Source organism: Beta vulgaris, chromosome 7 (assembly GCF_026745355.1).
Source record: "Beta vulgaris subsp. vulgaris cultivar EL10 chromosome 7, EL10.2, whole genome shotgun sequence".
Lineage (NCBI taxonomy): Eukaryota > Viridiplantae > Streptophyta > Magnoliopsida > Caryophyllales > Amaranthaceae > Beta > Beta vulgaris.
In genome coordinates, this window is record NC_079208.1 from 22,960,680 (window position 1) to 22,980,452 (window position 19,773).

The 19,773-nt window shown below is 36.9% G+C and overlaps 2 protein-coding genes across 4 annotated transcripts in view; one reads left to right on the forward strand and one right to left on the reverse strand.

Moving 5' to 3' along the window:
* LOC104899292 (protease Do-like 2, chloroplastic) overlaps nucleotides 1-19,773 on the forward strand; it is a 37,428-nt gene that overhangs the window by 13,075 nt on the left and 4,580 nt on the right. For all 3 annotated transcript variants that reach the window (XM_019250885.3, XM_010686455.4, XM_057390921.1), the window contains 8 exons: nucleotides 74-147; nucleotides 236-299; nucleotides 4,033-4,077; nucleotides 15,000-15,107; nucleotides 17,065-17,142; nucleotides 18,420-18,486; nucleotides 18,591-18,649; nucleotides 18,916-19,015. In XM_019250885.3, the coding sequence (XP_019106430.2) occupies nucleotides 74-147; nucleotides 236-299; nucleotides 4,033-4,077; nucleotides 15,000-15,107; nucleotides 17,065-17,142; nucleotides 18,420-18,486; nucleotides 18,591-18,649; nucleotides 18,916-19,015 (595 nt within the window). The remainder of the gene's footprint in view (nucleotides 1-73; nucleotides 148-235; nucleotides 300-4,032; nucleotides 4,078-14,999; nucleotides 15,108-17,064; nucleotides 17,143-18,419; nucleotides 18,487-18,590; nucleotides 18,650-18,915; nucleotides 19,016-19,773) is intronic.
* Nucleotides 10,873-13,803, reverse strand: LOC104899291 (uncharacterized). Its single transcript, XM_010686454.4, has one exon. It carries the CDS (start codon nucleotides 13,299-13,301, stop codon nucleotides 12,036-12,038), a length of 1,266 nt encoding a protein of 421 aa, XP_010684756.2. The 5' UTR covers nucleotides 13,302-13,803; the 3' UTR covers nucleotides 10,873-12,035.

Below are 19,773 nucleotides of genomic sequence, written 5' to 3' on the forward strand. Positions count from 1 at the left end.
TTTAACTGATGAGATAAATAATACAAAGAGAATGCTCAAAATTGTTGTTGTCTTATTGCTTTTGTTTTGCTAGGTATACTGCACTCATACTGCACCTGATTATTCCTTGCCATGGCAAAAGCAAAGGCAGTATACTAGTACTGGAAGGTATCTTTTGCAGCATTGATATCCTCTCCCCCCTCCCTATAGAATAAAAAAAAAAATCAATGATATGAGCTTGTAAGACTGTATGCAGTGCTTTTATGATAGGGGATGGAAAGCTTTTGACAAATGCGCATTGTGTTGAACATTATACACAGGTGAGCTTGGGCTTTGTGCTCCCAAAAAAGCTGTCTCTTTTTGCAACTTTCCTAGTTTTCTAAAGAGATTATGCTTTTGTTTTCCTTATGTGTTCTTTCTACTCTACCTTAGGTTTTGTTTGTTAAGAAGACCACATGATGTTGACATTGACTAACTATTATGTGCGCAAACGAGAAATGTGTATAGCTGGGTTTAGTGAGCATATGCTTCAATTTGACTCTATATTTGGTAGTCATATTGTATCTTTTTCTATGCTAATTCTGAACCTGTTGTGGTGGATTAGTCTCACATATACATGAAAGCTCTGGAACCCAATGAACATTTTATATTTATCTGTCGGTCTGTCCTGTGGGCATCAATGAGGGCATTATGGTTTCTGGCAGATATATACTCCTCCAAAACTTGAAATTATTTTGATATGGTGATCCTAACATACCATGGCTCCTTGTAGAGAAAGCTCATTGGTTAGGGTCTAGTAGGGTTGGCCCTGGTTATACTACTCTCTATAAATCATCATCTTGAGCAGATATTTGTGGAGAGCTTCCAGATTTTTTGGAGGCTCTTGGGTACATTTAGGATCACTCTACAACATCTTAAGGAGGAGGATTCTTATTTTATGACACCAAGATTATGGTCTAGGTCAAGTCACAAATCCTCATATTAGCAAGAACTATGTAATGAACTCAGATTGCTAAGGCAGATTTGAGAAGGAGAATAAGAAATAAAATGGACTTTGATTGATGATTTTCTGGAGAGGCTTGTTTAAAAATGAACTCAGATTGCTAAGGCAGATTTGAGGAGTGTTGAAACCCATTAAGTGCCCACTTGTGAGTGTCCCACATTGGAGAAAGAGGAGAGAATAAACCACTTTATAAGATTAGGAGTTACTCCTCCTATCACCAATTGGTTTTAGGATGGAACCTCCTAGCTTGTAAGTGGGCTAAACTCTCCTCCTTATTGGGTTACCCAGGCCCATTTCATCTAATCTGAAAAATTAACATGGTATCAAAGCCCGGGTTGTGGGTCTCTTCTAAACTGGGCTTCTAATCAAGCAACTGGGTAAGGATTTACCTCGACAGGATGTCCAGCCCCTAAGAGGATTATTTCTGATTACCTTTCCAGTTAGCTCTAAATTCTAAAGACACTCACAAGTGAGGGGGTGTGTTGAAACCCATTAAGTGCCCACTTGTGAGTGCCCCACATTGGAGAAAGAGGAGAGAATAAACCACTTTATAAGATTAGGAGTTACTCCTCCTATCACCAATTGGTTTTAGGATGGAACCTCCTAGCTTGTAAGTGGGCTAAACTCTCCTCCTCCTTATTGGGTTACCCAGGCCCATTTCATCTAATCTGAAAAATTAACAAGGAGGATTCATATTTTAAAATGGACTTTGAGAATATAAAAATAAGTCATAACTACAAGCTTTTGAGAGGCTTGTTCTCTCCCAAATACCAAACTAACTCTCCAATATTTTCTTCATGATCTCTCTCTCCCTAATCTCCTCTATTTAGAGTCTACTTGCCTTACTCCCCAAGCTAACATAATAACTAGTGTTTATTACCAAAAGTACTCCTGCCCTCCTAGGCTAGTGTATTACAAACTAGCGTGCAAGTAATCTGGAGATGTATATATGCATGAAAAGCACATGCAAAAGTCTTTCAAAGTTAGGAACATCTACTAGGATTTAGGAGTTCCATAACACTGCACTTTTAGGACAGTGTTCCCTGGTCTAATATTTTAAGCCTTGGTCCTCGACATATCAGGCACTTGGATGTGCACCACTCACGTCCATGTCTGAGTTACATACGACCTGTTTGTTGATTAATGTTAGTGGGATTAATTTCTTCAATTTTTCGACCTTTTGTATCTTCAATTTTTCTTACTTGGTTGTAGTGACTTGTAGTCATCTTAGTTCTCAAATTTAAGAATTTAGTCACCTTAGGCTGGATTGTGATCAGGGAAAAAAAACGCTATCGCGTTCGCTGGAACGGTCGCGTTGTCGCGAGAATGACTTGTAACGGGGAAATAGAATGTTTACCGGCCGACGCAGCGTGATTTTTTTTTATAATCACACTAATTTGTTCTAATCTTATTTGCATTCTTTTAGTTTAGGAAGCATTATTACAACATAATACAATCAAATCTATCAGAATATCATGTTATCAGCTATATAATTAATTTGTAAAATATTTTTGGCCAATGTTCAAAAAGAACGGATGTAACGGGGATATACGCGGGGAGTTCGCGTTACCAAGCGGACAACGCGGCAAGAAGTATGTGAGTTTTATCATGGCGTTTCTTAACGGGATTTCGCGGAATAACAAATCCAAAATCCGTAACAGAACAGCCCGTTTATAATTCCATGATCGTGATGATTGATTTTCTGTAGTATTTACCATAGACTTGTTTGCTGCTTCTAAGAAAGAGTCACATTCTTTATTTCACTCTATTATGGGAACAAATTCCCACAACATCCTGTTCTTAGATCTTTGATTCTTGTACAGTTTTTTACATTAGTGTTCCAGTGTTCTGAAGACTGCTCTGCACTGTTCACAGTATTTCCTAGATCTGTCTGACACATTCCTATTATTCACCTTGTAAATTTTTTGACAGTAAAAAAATACGACAAATTTAATGCCGTAGACTAAATGATAAGTATGGTATTGCCAATATATTTGTGAGGGAGGGGGAGCGTTTAGCATGTTTAGATTGTTATGTTCTTAGTATAGATACTGATGCTGTCGTAACTCACAAGCAATATTTACAAAAAGTTATTTATATGAGGTTCAGTGTCTCTACGCATGAACCTGCTGGATGAAATAACTGCACATTGTGTCTTTCTAACGAGGGAAATTGTGTCTGATGTGCTTCAAAAAAGAGTTTAATTGTAGATCTGTTAGTTGTAGGGTATGTTTTTCTAACCATTTTTTTTCCTGCTCCTTACATTCATCATTTATTGTCTGTGCGCTTTCATTCACATCTCTTTTTTAGGAATACTTTGTTAAGTTTTTCTTCTCTAGTAAATGTAGAGTAAATACATCTTTTTGCCTGCCTAATGACTCTTTTCATGCCATACCAAGTTTTCTTTTCTTTGTCATTTTAGCTTCTCCTGATCTCTTCAACCTTGTATGCTCGGAACCTGGGTGGATTTTTCTGTTGAAAGTGTATTTTAGGCTTAGATCTTATGAGTGTAGAAGGAACACTCTATTTATGGTTGCATTATTTGCTGGTGGCATTTTGGTATACATGTAATGGATGATGTGCATCTTTCTAGCATGTGCATCTGATGTCTAGGGGTGAAAGTTCAGTCCAAAGATCAAGGCCTTAGCCTTCTTTGTGTGCTTAGTTGACATCTGCTTGATCTATACTTGGACAAGCAAAAGGCAATAGGAAAATGATGGGAACTTTCAATGTCTGCATGCTAAAATGAAAAATCAATCTCAGCAACTATGCAATATACTTGTACCATGTTTGCTGAAATTGTTACAGGTGTCGTATTTTCTGGAAATGTATTATGTGAGGCACAATTACCATGATACTGTAGCTTTTTGCACGGTACCATTTCTTTGTGTCTTACCGACATTATAGATATAATTTCACAGAATAAGCAGATATAGGAGTCTCTGACTGCAACCTTCCTTACACATAAATACAATCACTTGTTTTCATTTATGTACCATCATAATGCTTATGCATATGTTCACCAATATACTGCATTATATTTGATGCAGGTGAAATTGAAGAGGAGGGGAGATGATACAAAATATGTTGCGAAGGTACAAAATTTACTAGCTTAAGAATATGCTTTCATGGTGTCATTACTAGATTAATGCTTTTGTTGCAAAGTATATTCTTTCAACTCTACTCTGAGCATCTGATAGCATGTGATACCTACCTAATTTTCTAGTTCCTATTTGGCACAAATAAGGAAGTCATTAATGGCTCTAGTGCTGTAATTCTATGCAGATAACATTATTTCAAATTTATTACCAAATCTAAATACCAATATGGGTTATTTTTGAATAATGCCTTAATTATGGCCTCAGGATCTATTATTCCCATTTTTTATAGTTTTGTTTAAATGATAATATCGTACAATGTTCGTGTGATGGCTTAGTGGGAAACTGGGAACTTATCGAACAAGCTTAAACATGCTTAGAAAGTGGAAAACGTTATGCCTAATTTATTGTGTGAACTATTTGCATTGAGACCTCTATGTGGTAAGCTTTTCTTGTATCAGCAAGATCATACGTAAAATGTTGCAATCGTAAATGACGAATCTATGCGTGATTGGAGGCAATAAACATATGAAGAGGATAATTTGGTATCAAATGATTGAGAAGTCTCTCTATAAGTGCAATCTTCTGTCTACGCAGCTTCATGTTGATCACTGCTTGACAAAATGTGTGACTGATACTCTTCTTATTGATGCCAGTTGTGTTGTAAATCGGGGCTCGTTTGGTTGAAGTTGAGAAGTATAACTACCCATGAGTTTGCATTGCCCATGAAATTTTACTTCCTAGGGATTACATTTTTTTGTTTGGTTGAACATGGGAAATTCTATTTCCCATGGGCCTAGGTAAGTTATTTCCTCCATTTCTTAGGAAATAAAACTTCCTAGGAAGTTTTACTTCCCATGTTTTTGCCAACTAAACAACAACACATTTACTTATTTCCTAGGAATTCTAATTTCCCATGCATTTGAAGGTTAACCAAACAAGCTCTCAGAGAAAGTAATGGAATACCTCAGAGGCAAGGGGCCAAGGAGATGCTAAGTAGACAATCTTTCCCACAGATAGTTCTATAGGGGGTATCTTCCTAAAATTTCTAGCATTCTTCGCTATCCACTATACAACAAAGACAGCCTTACAAAAGGACCTCACGTCTCGGTCTCCTTATTCTTACAAAATCTAAATTATACCCTGTAGATGCAATGCTACATGACCTGGACAGCGGGATGTTGAGAGAGGTGCTGTGTGTTTGTTGTTACTGCAGCAATACATATCATGGATGCTGTTGTACAGCAGCACTCCATATCATGGCTGCTGTCCTTTTATTCTTGCAGTAAGAATATCTGTATGGGATCATGTGCCTATGATAGGTGATCATTAATTACTTTTGTCTTGCAGTCCTAAAGGCTGTGACAGCTGTTGTTGCTAGGGTATATTCCCAGTATCACCTAGGTAATCTTCTAGGTTTCCTTACTACTTAAAGGGGGAAATTGCAGTCTTGTAAATTATCACAAAGTAATGAGAAAAACCTGATTGCAAGAGAGCTAAAATTCTGAGTGAATGAGCAAAAGTTAAAGCTTAATAAATTAACACGAAACTCTTCATGGTATCAGAGCCACGACTCTAAAAATCTCAAAAATCCTTAGAAAAATTTCAGTTTACTTATTTAAAAAGATCCCACCTTAAGCTTCTCAAAATAGGTAAGGAAAAAAAAAAGATGACTTCTCATCCCACCATCATTGATGTTGTATCTTTATCCCTCTAATGGGAACACCTTTATGAGCATAGAAAAACTTCAAGGCTCAAACAATTACACATCATTAAGGAGGTCTATGAAAATAGGACTTGCTTCAAAAAGAAAATTAGGATTTGTAACAGGAGTTTTGAAGAAGGATGAAAAAGATGATGTAAAAAGGGAAGCTTGGGAAACTTGGAACAGTATGATCATTTCTTGGATACTTGGATCTGTATTAGAATCCATCAAGAGGTCCATAATGTTCATGAGCAATGCAAGAGAAATCTGGAACCAACTGGAGAAGAGGTTCTCTCTAACTAATGAAACCATAAAATACAAAATCTGTACAAGGTAAGCAGATTAGTGAATATTATACCTTGATGAGATGTTATTGGGAGGAACTTAAGTCATTAAATGCTCTACCACTAATAACATCAGTTACAACAGAAATTACAAGCTTCATTGAAGCTTTGAACAAACAACAAGAAGAACAAAAGTTGGGATGAAGTATTTGGAATACAAAGAAGTTAGTTGCTGATGATGAGCCCTTTACCCCTCTGTAGAAGTTGCATGCAGTCATTTAGAACAAGAAGAAGCACAAAGGGAGGTGCTAGGCTAAGTAAAAGAAGAAGGTGAAGCTCTAGCCATGTTCAGTAGGGTCAGAGGGAGTTCTGAATAGTATCTCACCATCCTTGCAATGTTCTCATTGTGGAAAGAGTGGTCACACTCAAGAAAAGTGCTGGTATGTCATAGGTTTTCCTAGCAATCATCCTAAGGGGAGAAACCAAGGGACAAACCAGTACAAAGGAAAGACAAAAATTGGAGAAAATAAAAAGTGGAGTAAAAACAAGAATGGTGGTAACACCAAGGTTGCTGCCAATGCTGAGGGTCAACATCGCAATGATACAGCCTCAATAGCAAGCAATGCAACAACAATTACTCTTCAGCAACTTGAGCAATTGTTGAGATTGCTACCTGCACTATCAAAGAGTAATGATACTGATGATGAAATGGAAGTGAGTTACTCGGGTATGGTCTCTTGTCACTTTGCTGATAGTGTGAAGAATGATGGGTGGATAATAGACTCTTGTGCATCAGATCATATGACTAGTATTTTTGATATGTCAACTGATTATAATTTGTGTAAAAAGGAGTCCTTAATCAACCTACCAATTGGTGAAACTTTCAAAATTACACATATAGGCAATATCTTGCTTAAGAATGATATAAAACTTGAGCATGTGTTATATTCCTGCCTTTAAGCACAATTTGTTGTATGTTAAGAAATTGTGTCAAGATATGAATGGCAAGGTTGTGTTCTTTGATAACTATTGTACTATTCAAGACTATGAAAGTCATGTAGTGAAAGGAGTTGGAAAAGGTGAATGTTCTGTATATCTTTTGAATGAACCTGTCAAGGAGATCTTGTGTAAAATTAAGAAGCAGGCTGTTGGAAAATCTGGAGTGCACAAAAGTAGAGTGGCTTTAAATGCCAGTGCTCATTCAAATGTTCTTAGGACTTTGAGAAATGCCCCTAAAGTGAGCAAATAAACACTTTGGCATCATAGACTAGGACATGCTCCACTGAAAAATATTTCAATGATTGAAAGTCTTTATGTAGGAATGATAGCAAGGATTTTGTCTTACTTACCCGCAAAGTTGACAAAATTACCATTTGCTGGGAATGAGTCAAGAGCAAGTGATGCCTTTTAGCTGATTCATATGGATACTTAGGGGCCTTACAAGGTGATTTACAGAGGAAAGTTAAGTACTTTCTCACATTGGTGGATGATCATTCAAGAGTTACTTGGGTGCATTTACTTAAATTAAAAAAATCTGATGCTTATGAAGCAATCAGAACTTCATTAACATGGTGAAGACTCCGTATGAGAAGAAAATCAAGATCATAAGATCTAATAATGCTCTAGAGTTTGATGACAGCAAATGTAAGCCTCTATTTGAGAAAATGGGTGTGGTACATCAAACCTCATGCATTGAGGTGCAGACTATGTGATGACATCAACTCACATCATTAACAGGCTAACAAGTATGATTTTGCAGAAATGAGTCCATATGAATTGCTACATGGGAAGGCTCCTAATTACACACACTTGAAAGCATTTGGTTATTTAGCATTTGCTTACAATCCATAGAGAAAAAAAGACAAGTTTCAAGCAAGGGGAGTACCATGTGCTTTAATTGGGTACCCACTTACACCGAAAGGGTATAAGCTTCATGATCTTCTCATAGGAACCACTTTTGTGTCAAGGGATGTGAAGTTTTATGAGAACTACCCCTTCCATGTCTTTCACACTACTGAAAATTCAATGACTATGATGATGTGGAAGAAAATGCAGTTAGAAGTGAAAGTGAAGTGGTAGAAAGAGCAGGTGAAGAAGGCAGAGTGGAAGATGTTGATGTAAGGAGGTCAAGTAGAACTCATAAGGCACCTACTTGGCATGATGACTATATGTCAGTGCCAATTTTGTTCAAAGAGTTAGTGAAGCACAAGTTACAGACAAGTTCTTGTGTTTCTTGAATGTTGAACAAGAACCTGACCTAGATCCTTTAAAGAAGCTGCTGAGCAAGTGAATTGGTTACAAGCCGTGAATGATGCGTTGGAGGCACTTGAGAGCAATGAAACTTGGGAGATTACAGAAATACAAGCACGGAAACATGTTATAGGGTGCAAATGGTTGTATACAACCAAGTATGACCTCAGAGAAACAGTAAGAGATACAAGTCAAGGCTTGTGATTCTTGGATACAAGTAGCAATATGGAGTAGACTATGGGGAAACATTTGCTCCAGTGGCAAAATTAACCATTGTGAGAGCACTCCTAGTTGTTGCTGCAATCAAAGGTTGGCACACACATCAAATGGATATGAAAAATGCCTTCATGGGGAGTTGGATGAGAAAGTCTACATGAAATTCATCTCCTGGATATAAAGGTTATGGGTTCAAGTTTACCTTAACTCACCTAGACAATAATCAACACTCAAGCAAAGGTGTGTAAACTATTGAAATCATTGTATGGGCTTAAGCAAGCACCAAGACAATGGTTTGCTAAACTGAGGTCAGTTCTAAAAGATAGTGAATTTGTTCATCTAAAACTTACTATTGACTCTTCATCAAAGAAAAGTCAAGTGTGTTTGTTGCCATTCTAGCATATGTTAATGATTTGATTGACTAGGAACAATATGGAGGCAATTATTCAAGCTAAGCAGTGTTTAAGTACTGAATTCAAGATGAAAGATCTTGGTAAACTCAGGCACTTTTTGGGCATAGAAGTGGACAAGAACTCTCAAGGGATTTTTCCGTCACATAGGAAGTATGTGGGTGATCTGTTGCATCAGTATAATATGCTCTAATGCAGACCTTTAAAGCTTCATATGGACACTCATGTGAAGTTGTTAGCCACTGATGGTGATCTACTACGACATCTTTGAGGTTTATCAGAAGCTAATTGGGAAGCTGATCTATTTGACACTAACTAGACCATGTATCTCCTACACTGTTCATGTACTAAGCCAATTTATGCACAAACCAACATGTGTTCATCTCAAGCAGCCAAGAGGGTCCTTAGGTATCTTGCTGGAACTCAGAATCAAGGCATTCTACTGACAGCTTCATCTGCAGCCGAAGGCATATTGTGACAGTGATAGGGCTAGTTACCCCAACACTAGAAGGTCTACATCTGGGTTTTGTCTCTTGCTTGGATAATCACCCATCTCTTTGGAAGTCTAAGAAGCAGAGTGTTGTGGCCACCAGGTCAACACCTGAGGCTGAATACAGAAGCATGGCAATGACTATGTGTGAAGTTATGTGGGTGAAGCAACTTCTGAGAGAGCTTGACATGAAGCATCTTGGGTCTACTCCCTTATTATGTGATAATCAGGCAGCATTAGCCATTGCAGCTAATCCTGTCCATCATGAAAAAACCAAGCATGTTGGTATAGATTGCCACTTCATTCGTGATCAAGTCACACTGAAGGCTAGGTTACTCCTCTCTATGTTCCAACAGCAGAGCAACTTGCTGATCGACTCATCTGAGCACTGAACAACACAACAAGCTGCTGTCCAAGCTAGGAGTTCAGTCCTCTTCCTCACTCCTAGCTTGAAGGGGAGTGTTAAAAGAGGTGTTTTGTGTCTGTTGTTATGTACTGCAGCAATACATATCATGGCTGCTATCCCTTTATTTTTGTAGTAAGAATATCTGTATGGGATCATGTGCCTATGATAGGTGATGATTAAGTACTTTTGTCTTGTAGTCCTAAAGGTTGTGACAGATGTCTGTTGCTAGTGTATATTTCCAGCATCACCATGTAATCTTCTAGGGTTTCCTTACTACTTAAAGAGGGAAATTGCACTGTTGTAAATCATCAAAAAGTAATGAGAAAAACCTGATTGCAAGAGAGCTAAAATTCTGAGTGAATGAGCAAAAGTTAAAGCTTGATAAATTGATATGAATGTCTTTAGTGGACATACTTAATATGGAGCCTGAACGAGTCCCATTATTGAGTGATATGTCCATGCACAATTTATATTGTTTTTGAATGTGGATATTCGAAGGGAAGCTATATTGCTAGAAATTTGGTACCAAACGAATTAGGTAGTACTTCAATTGTTAGGTTGCCTCTTACTTCAAATGAGTTAGGTAGCCCCTTACATCTAGGGGTGTGCACCGGTCTAGGACCGGACCAGAACCGGCTGGACTGGTGGACTGGAATCTGCCTTTTTCTTGGACCAGGACCGGAATTTTTTTGGTCCGGTCCGGTCTTGGACCGGTTGGACTCGGACCGCAATCTATATATTTTTTTTAAAAAAATCTTTTTTATTTTATTTAAATATATTTATAAATTAGATATATTAAAAATTAATATTTTTAATAACAATAATCCTAAAGTGATAAATAGTAGGTTTTTAAATTTATAACTTTCTACCTTTTTTTAACTTTTTTTAGCATGTACACTTTTTTTTACTAAAATAAAAGAAATTCCGGAAACCCGGAATCGGGAATTTGTGGACCGAGGACTGGACCGGAATCTCCGGTCCAGATCGGTTTGTGCACACCCTGTAATGAACTGATAATTTGAGCAGAAATATAAAGGAAGAAGATGATGATCTTTGATTGGTAACAATGGAAAATAACAGTAGACAAAGATAGTTTATCAAGTTTTCGAGTGACTTGACACACTCCCAAAGCTAGCAACTAAAATAAACTCTCCAATATTTTTCTTCATGATCTTTTCTCTCCCTAATCTCCTCTATTTATAGAAATATTTTCTCCTTAACTCCCTAGCTTATTCTTCAAGCTACTATAAAACTAACTAATTATTACTATACCAAAAATACCCTTCTCCCTAGGTTGATTCATTACATTACCGGCCGCCCAAACATTCACCTTGTCCTCGAGGTGGATAGAAATTTGCACTGAATGCTCGACAATTGCAGCAATGGTGACTTCCATCTTCAGAACATTGTTCGCTTTGTCGTTCGAGCTCCTCTGTGTGTAGTGTAGATTTCAGCAATGTAAGTGACTTGCCCATGGCCGAAGAACTCAGCAGCTGAGATACGGAAAAAATATAAGTATGAGTAAAGTGGATAGAGGTTGAATTGTGAAGGGAAGTGTTTGGATTACGGGGACTTGAAAGGAAGTTTGGTGGGAAGGTTTTGATGAGATTAGTAAACGGGTTGGGTGAAGTAGTGAGTTGCTGGCAGGGGAAAGTGGAAGTAGAATTTGGTTAACATTCTTTGCGTTAATGACTGAATAAGCAACTTTGGGGCCAGGTTTATATCCCTTAAGAGGGTTGAGGTAAAGGGAAAATAATGTGGAATAAATGGGTTTGAAAATCTGGGTAAAAAGGGTAGGCTTTGACAGTGGTGGGACTATGGGTTTAAATGTTAAAAAATATGTGTTAGAAGGATTGGGTGGGGTGTTTGGGTAAATTAGGTTGGTCAAATTTGAGTACTTTCTCTTTATACTCAAGTGGGCCGTAGCTTTTTGGGTACAAGAAATTAAGCGGGATTTGCTGTAAAAGTTTGGTGAAGAAAATAGAAGGTGAGTGAGGCCCATTGATGGGTTTTACAATTGGTGGGTTGGAAAGGGAATGGTCAAACTTGGCCCCCACCTCATAGCTTAAAAGTTGGCCGCAAGTCTTTTGAATTGGGAATGGGGAGTTGGGCTTAGGTTTAATGGGCTCATTAAAATTTCGTACTTCATATACTGCAGAAGAGGTGGGTCTAAAATATAAAGATCTAAGCATCCTTAAATCACGTGAAAAATTATGTGCCAGGTCATTGAAATGAACAGGCTATTTACTAAATTGCCCCTAACAGCAGCTTCTAGAATTGCCTTCCTCTCCAGGGCAGTAAGGAACTCAATGTGGCTTCTCCCAGCCAACAACGACTTCAACATCTCTTCGCACGCGCCACCCTTCAACAACAAAATTCCAGCAGCCTCCCTTTGACAGCAACCACCACCGGATCTACCTCTTCGTATGGCGGCCAGCTTGAAAAATTCACTGGCGATCTTACCTGGCCCACCACCGGACCCGCATCCCACTGCATCCATTTGCATCACTTGTTGTCCTCTCTCCGAACTGAGTTGAAGGTTGGTTCCCCGGAGGTTCTCAATTCCTCTGTCAATCTTTCTGCCAACATTGGAGCCTCCTTGGCCACCCCGAGCACCATAACTGCAATTTTCAGCACCACCTCTCTCAAATATTCCCCGAGTTTGGTCACCCATGAGTCCACCTGACCCACCACCCATACTTCCAACAATAGAACTTTCAGATCTACTTTCTTTTACATCCGTGAAACCACCGGGACCCCCACCGGATCCGCAACCTCCGGCGCCTCCACGCTCTATTGGAATTGGTCCGCATCCCCTAAAATTTCCAGCAGTAACTCTTAGACCCTCTTTGGTGTTTCGACCCCCAAAAATGTTACCACTAACACCAGATGCACCATTTCTCTGTGATTCACCTCTGCTTTCTGGAAGTTTCTCCATATTAATGGTGGTCAATTTTTCTTTATTCTCACCTCCACACTTTCCGATGACGGCTAGGCCCACACCATCAGCCTTACTGTTTTTCATTAGACCGGGTCCCCCTTCGTGTGTCTCTTCCACCGCCGGAATCAGTTCGACAATAGGTATAGTGAACTTCGCCGGAGTTGGCCGTGAAGAACCAAACCGTAGCTTTACTTGTTTTTTCAGTTGCTGCCACTCATTGAACGGCCACCACCGGTGTTCCCTTTCGAACCACCACTGCGCTTCGCCGTAAAGTGCTATCATGGCAGCCTTTAACCTTGTCTCTTCATCTAACTGAAAAAAATTGAAGGAGTCCTCCATTAGCAAAATCCAGTCATCCACATCTTTTCCATCAAACTCATGAAGTTGAAGCTCTCTTCGGATTCTTCGCTCTTCTTCATGATCGGACTTTCCTTGTTCTCTTTTGCTCTTGATGTAGGCAAACTCCTCGTGGATCCACCCTTGCATCTGTTCTGCTGCACTTTCTCCGGCGAACTCCATTGTAGTTTTTTTTTTAGAGTGTGAAATCGAAAAATCAGCAACTTAACTTCCCTGGATCGAACTGCTCCGATACCATTTGTAATGAACTGATAATTTGAGCAGAAATATAAAGGAAGAAGATGATGATCTTTGATTGATAACAATGGAAAATAACAGTAGACAAAGATAGTTTATCAAGTTTTCGAGTGACTTGACACACTCGCAAAGCTAACAACTAAAATAAACTCTCCAATATTTTTCTTCATGATCTTTTCTCTCCCTAATCTCCTCTATTTATAGAAATATTTTCTCCTTAACTCCCTAGCTTATTCTTCAAGCTACTATAAAACTAACTAATTATTACTATACCAAAAATACCCTTCTCCCTAGGTTGATTCATTACACACCCCTACGAGTTACCTCAGTTGCTAATATTTCAAGTCTTTGATTGTAACTAACTGCTGTCATTACTCTTCAGTATCTTCTTTGTTTATTCTGATTTTGCCACTTTGTCTATGTTCTTTTCACCCAGTGGCGGATCCAGGAATTGAGTCACGTGGGTTCGGAGTAGTTTGAATATAAAGTTCTAAATTAATGAGTTACAATTTTAGTTTGAATATTTTCAAAGAAATCGAGAATTTTCAACAACTATATTTTTCAACAACTTATCAATTATTAAGGAATTTTTCATTAAATCAACTTGTCAATTATTAAGAAATGTTTCATAAAATCAACTTATCAATTAAGCGTTAAAAACTAAAACTATATATACTTTTTTTGTGTTTTCTAGATGCTACATTTGCATTTTTGATGGGTGGATTAAAATAATCAAATGTGTCGAAAAAAAAGAGGTAGCATATGATATGAAATGATGACACAAAGTATGAAACCTGAAAAAATAGCACACAAATATGAAATCTAGCTAAAATGACAATAATTAGATAAAAAACAAAGAGGGGATTCAAAAAGAAAAAACCAATAATATAACATAAGAATGAAGGGAAAGAAAAATGAAAAAGAGAAGACAAAGACCAATAACATAATAAAAGTATAATGGGAAAAAAAGAAAAAGAGGAAAAGAGAAAACAAAGAAAAAAACAAGAGGGAAAGAGAAAATTAAAAAATATAGTTGCAGAGAGTTTCGAACCACGACCTTTGGACGGAATTGAACATTGTTTTCCTACTTTGCCGCTGAGCCAAAGTGCATTTGAATGAAATAATATGCCTGTATTGTTTATATAAGAGTTCTGTTTCCTTTTTTTTTCCAGCTCTTCTTGTTTTTTTCCCGGATCCACGTGGGTTCAGTTGAACCCACTGAACCCACGCTGGATCCGCCCCTGTTTTCACCTGAAGACCTCAATCTTATCTATACTATAGTTATTTGAACATCTCAGAACTTCGTACACACTATTTAAACTTATTTGCACTTATTTTAGTGGTGGATTGGACTTGTTAGTCTTTAGATGAACTGAATGAAGCCCAGGTGAGTTGGCCTGTTCATTTTACCTTAGAAATTAAGTCAGGCAAAACGTGTTTCGATGAGCGCCAATAAAGTTATATGAGTTGGCCCTGTTCATTTCATCTTTGATAATTAGTTTTCAGGAAAGATAATTCGAGATTAGGGCAAAGAAGCTCTTATGTATGCAGATGGTTCTCATGGTTATAGTCTTATAGATACTTCAACATATTATTTTCCTCTCAGTTCCATTTGGTGTACAGGTTCTAGCCAGAGGCATTGACTGTGACATAGCTTTGCTTTCTGTTGAGAATGAGGAGTTCTGGAAAGGAGCTGAGCCACTGCGCCTTGGTCGCCTACCTCATCTACAGGTTTCAAATTTTCTTCTCTGAATGATGGAACATATTTCTTTTTTTGCTTGCACTAAATAATTCTGGAGAATCATGTTTATCAGCTTTTGTCAATGGCAGTATCATCTTTCTTTATCATGCATCATTCCTAATTTAGCTTAGCTAGAATTTGGTTAATTATGGTATGATTTCAATTTCTGTAGAAGATTATTGTTTCTATAGAAATTATCATAATAATGTTGTTCGCATAGTATTATATGCTAAATGATTTATAATAACGATATTTTCTTACCATATACTTTTTGACAACAATGAACTGTATGTTAGTGATCTGAAAAAATTTTATTTTTAAATATATCTGCTTACTGTTTTTCTATAAAAAAAATTGTCTAGAAAATATTGCCTAAGATTTTGACAGATTTCCTAACATTATATTCAGTATAATACCAATTACCTAGAATATGTTGAATTTGCTGATGTTTCTCATTTGAAGGGGGTAAATTTAAATGAGGTATGATGTTATGTCTGTAGGTTTGCATCAATCTCACTAATCAATCAAGGGGTATTTCATGACCTGAATACTCGAAAACAACTCTATGATTCAAAAAGTCTTTATTTTCTAGAGAACCAATCGAAAATTTACAGAAATCATGTTTTTATCAATAAGATTTTACATCACCGGGACAACGAAACTGATTATCAATATCAGATACCTGATTCCGTATATTTAGAATAAATCTTATGTAGTTAGTCCCCCACATATAACATATGAAAAAAGTACTTCATTGGTTCTAAAATAAATGAAACACTTACCATTTTATGCCGTTTCAAAATAAATGAAAGCAATACTATATTTGGTACTTCTCTCTATCTCTCTCTTCTCAAAAATCCCCGTGCCAAGGCCCTACGTGTCATTAAAACACAAACGGAGGAAGTATGGTTTTTTCACAAGTTAAATCCGTGCATTGGAGGGGGTCTAAACAAGTAATTTTACTAATTTATTTTGCTCACAAGTCTCTCGTGTGTGAATCTATTTGTTCCATCCGACCTAAATGTTGGTCATCTACTACCATGGGACCTTCAACAGCCCCTTCTTGTCGACTGCTTCTGCTTGTTTGTATGATTTACATAAAAGGAACGAGATTTGCGAAGGCCCAATAGATTTTCTCGTCTTTAAGCAAACCACTGACAATTAGTTTATATAAGCCATTGAAAGTGAGTTCACCTACATCATGCTGGACCATAGGGAAGTGAAGTATTATATGTATCTTCTTTTATTTCTGTCTAATGGACTTTTTGTGCCTTTCTTCTTTTAATCGAAAATATTCATTGTTTGAAATTTAAATAATCTTGTTTTTCTTGTTTACTTAAGAAATGAGCTTACCCATTGAATAAATAAATGAATTTGTATTCCAGAATCCAGATTCATTGGTTGCAGTATAAATACAATTTTAAAGGATATTGAAATGAACTAATCTCTTACACAATAAGTATGTTTATTATGTGTTCTGGGATCAAGTGAACATCTTTTTTCATATACTGCTAAGCAAAGTAACTTTAAACGGAATATAATCAGTGATACAACACTGTTATATGTAATCTTCTATCATCAACTAACCGCTACTAGCTAACAAGCAATCTACAAAACATCTTTCATACAAATTGCTTATGCAAACTACTCACATCAGCTAATGCAATTTGCTATCAGCTAACAACTGACTTGTTTAAACATCTTTCAGTTTTACAAATTGCAGGGCCTAAATTTAAACTTTTCTTTTCTGTTAACTTTCGCAACAAATCTTCTAGATTTCCATGTGTTGGGACGACTCATTATTTTGGCAAATGTTCCACTGATTAGTTCTGTAGTGCTGTTATGATAGTATCTAGAAATAGTATCTAATATTCATGGTAAAGACATGTACAACTTGTTAGTATATCTTCCTCGACCTAATTTTGATATGGCTGTTTTCATGGCCAGGATTCAGTCACTGTTGTAGGTTATCCCCTTGGAGGAGATACAATTTCTGTGACGAAAGGGGTGGTCTCAAGAATAGAGGTTTGAAATAACTTTGAAGTATCAAAAGAATATTTTGATAAATGTTTCTTTATTAATGCTTCTCATGTATACTTGACACTTGTGGATTTTGTTTCTAATGTTTTTCATATTGTGCCTTTTGATTCTCATACCGTTTGCTGAAAAATTGGTGATTGATATATGTAGCCAAAGGAAAAGCTTGTTCTGCAATGGTTCTAGTATTACAATCATTATGTCTCCGATATATTATTTTATAATCTACGAGTTTCGACCTGTACAATGGAGGTAATTTTAACGCCTAGAAAAGGATGCATGAATGCCTCGAAGTTACTCTCCTTGTAGATTTTGGAATTGATAGTTACATATTATCATTCACTCCCCTGAAATAGTTTGCATCTTATAGAACTTTCCAAGATATTTTGGGTAAGGGGAGATGATGGGGAATTGGGGACGTAGAATCATGAATGTTCAGATGAGGGAATAAGCCAATGTGATTGTTATTTCTGGATGGTGGAATATATTCTTTGCTGTCATGAACTATTTTCAATGTTTTTGTAAACACTTTGTGAAAAGTGCAGTAAAGTTGATGGTTACAGACTCATAGTTTTGGTAAAATATTGTTGTCTTTGTACCATGTAGATAGATGGATAACTTGCTGCACTTTTGCTTTGGTTGAATGTTCTGAATCACAACTTAGCAAAAAGGAAAGATGCGAAGTCGTTGAACTTTGTCATTTGACTGTGAGTATGAAGCATGGAAACTAATACAAAGGTCTCATTTCTGGTTTCTGGAATTAGAAAACTCGGAAATTCAAGGCAACTCAAAAGAAACAATTTTTTCCAAAGGCCGACAAGTTCATCCAGTCGCAAAATGCCCATTTCTTTTTAAATCTCTTCAAATACACCAAGCTACCTGTAGTACCCTTTCTTTTTACATTATATAAAATAAACAAACAGTTTTACTTTTAAAGCGAGATCACTGGCATATTGCAATAGCTTTTGCATTCCCACGTTTCCTAATTGTATGAGAATTTGGGGTTTTGTGTTTTCCTAGTTCCTTATTTTCCATGTCCCATTTTATGTTTCCATGCAACATAGTGATTGATATCTATATATATTTTTCGCTTGGGATTAGATGGTTTCTTAAATTCCTTATTATTGGTAAAGAAAGAAATATTAGAATTTGTGTTTGTGGGTGGTGAGAAATTAATTTGCCTGCAATGTGCTACATAATGCTACTATTATTTTCCCTGGTTGATAAATTGAAAGGTACCAAATTCTTATTTGTTTATCATCCAGGTTACATCTTATGCTCATGGATCATCTGATTTGCTAGGCATTCAAATTGATGCTGCCATAAATCCTGGTCAGTGACAGTTTGTATTAGACTATTTTGAAGCATTACGGAAGACCTTACTCAAAAGTTGCATGACCTTGTGTTTTCCCCATTCTAACACTGGTTATCGTCAGGTAATAGTGGAGGTCCTGCATTCAATGACCAGGGGGAGTGCATTGGTGTGGCCTTTCAGGTATTAGCGGCTATAGCAGCATAAGCCATATACCTCCTGTGCATGTTCCATGTTATATTATTATTGAGATTTTTGAAGTATCAGTAATATTCAATTTTCCAGATACTGTTTTGGTATTTAGAAAATTGAGGTGAACTTTAAACTTCCAGAGTTTTGAATTATGAAGTTGCATTTTTCTGTCAATAACTTGTTATGGAGTCATCTTTTGATGTGTGAATAAGTTGTGTAATATTGTTGATTTAATAGCTACTGAGCTCTTGAATTAGGTACTCAGATCAGAAGATACGGAGAACATAGGATACGTGATTCCGACTACTGTGGTATCTCATTTCTTGACAGACTATGAGAGGAACGGAAAGTACACAGGTATAGAAGCCTTATCAGTCTTGAAGTACTCCCTTCACCACATAATAGAGTTCTCAATGTACACAATTTAGGAAGTAGTTGGTGGTCGGTCCTATGTGAATTTTTTGTGTATGATAAACTATCATTGTTATTGACCGTCAAGAGTATACTGTGTGGACCCAATGAGACTAAAAACTGGGAAGTTTATTCGGTACAACCATTTAGGGAGAAATGGGATATTATCTGATTCAAGTAGCTTATGAACTAATGGAAGTTTGAGTTTTCAGGAACATTCCAGCCACTTTGTCATACTATGCATGTCTTGCTCCCTTTTTTAGGAGTATTATAAGTACGTTTCCTGTATTGAATTGTATTACGAGATGTCGTGATGAAGTTTCATCTTATTATTCAGAAAACATTCTCATATGCAATGCAAAATAGTACAATTGATATATAAAGACCCGATTATACATTATTTTAGATCCTATAATACCCTTTAATAGCTCCTTCTGGTTTTCTCATGAATAAGAATTAATTTTGGTACACACAACCTATACAAAAATAGGGATCCTTTTCCTCATCGAAGATGCTATGCTTATTACTATTAGATATTATTTAAAAATCATACTACAGAAAAGTAATTCATCTAGTTACAGCCCACCGGTAACAAAAGTCCTGGCTCCGCTGAATTCTAGGATCACAAATAGAAGAGTGAGTACAGGTTTGTACTATTAGACGGCATGGCTTTGCATAATGGCTGAATCTTCCTCCTAGACCTG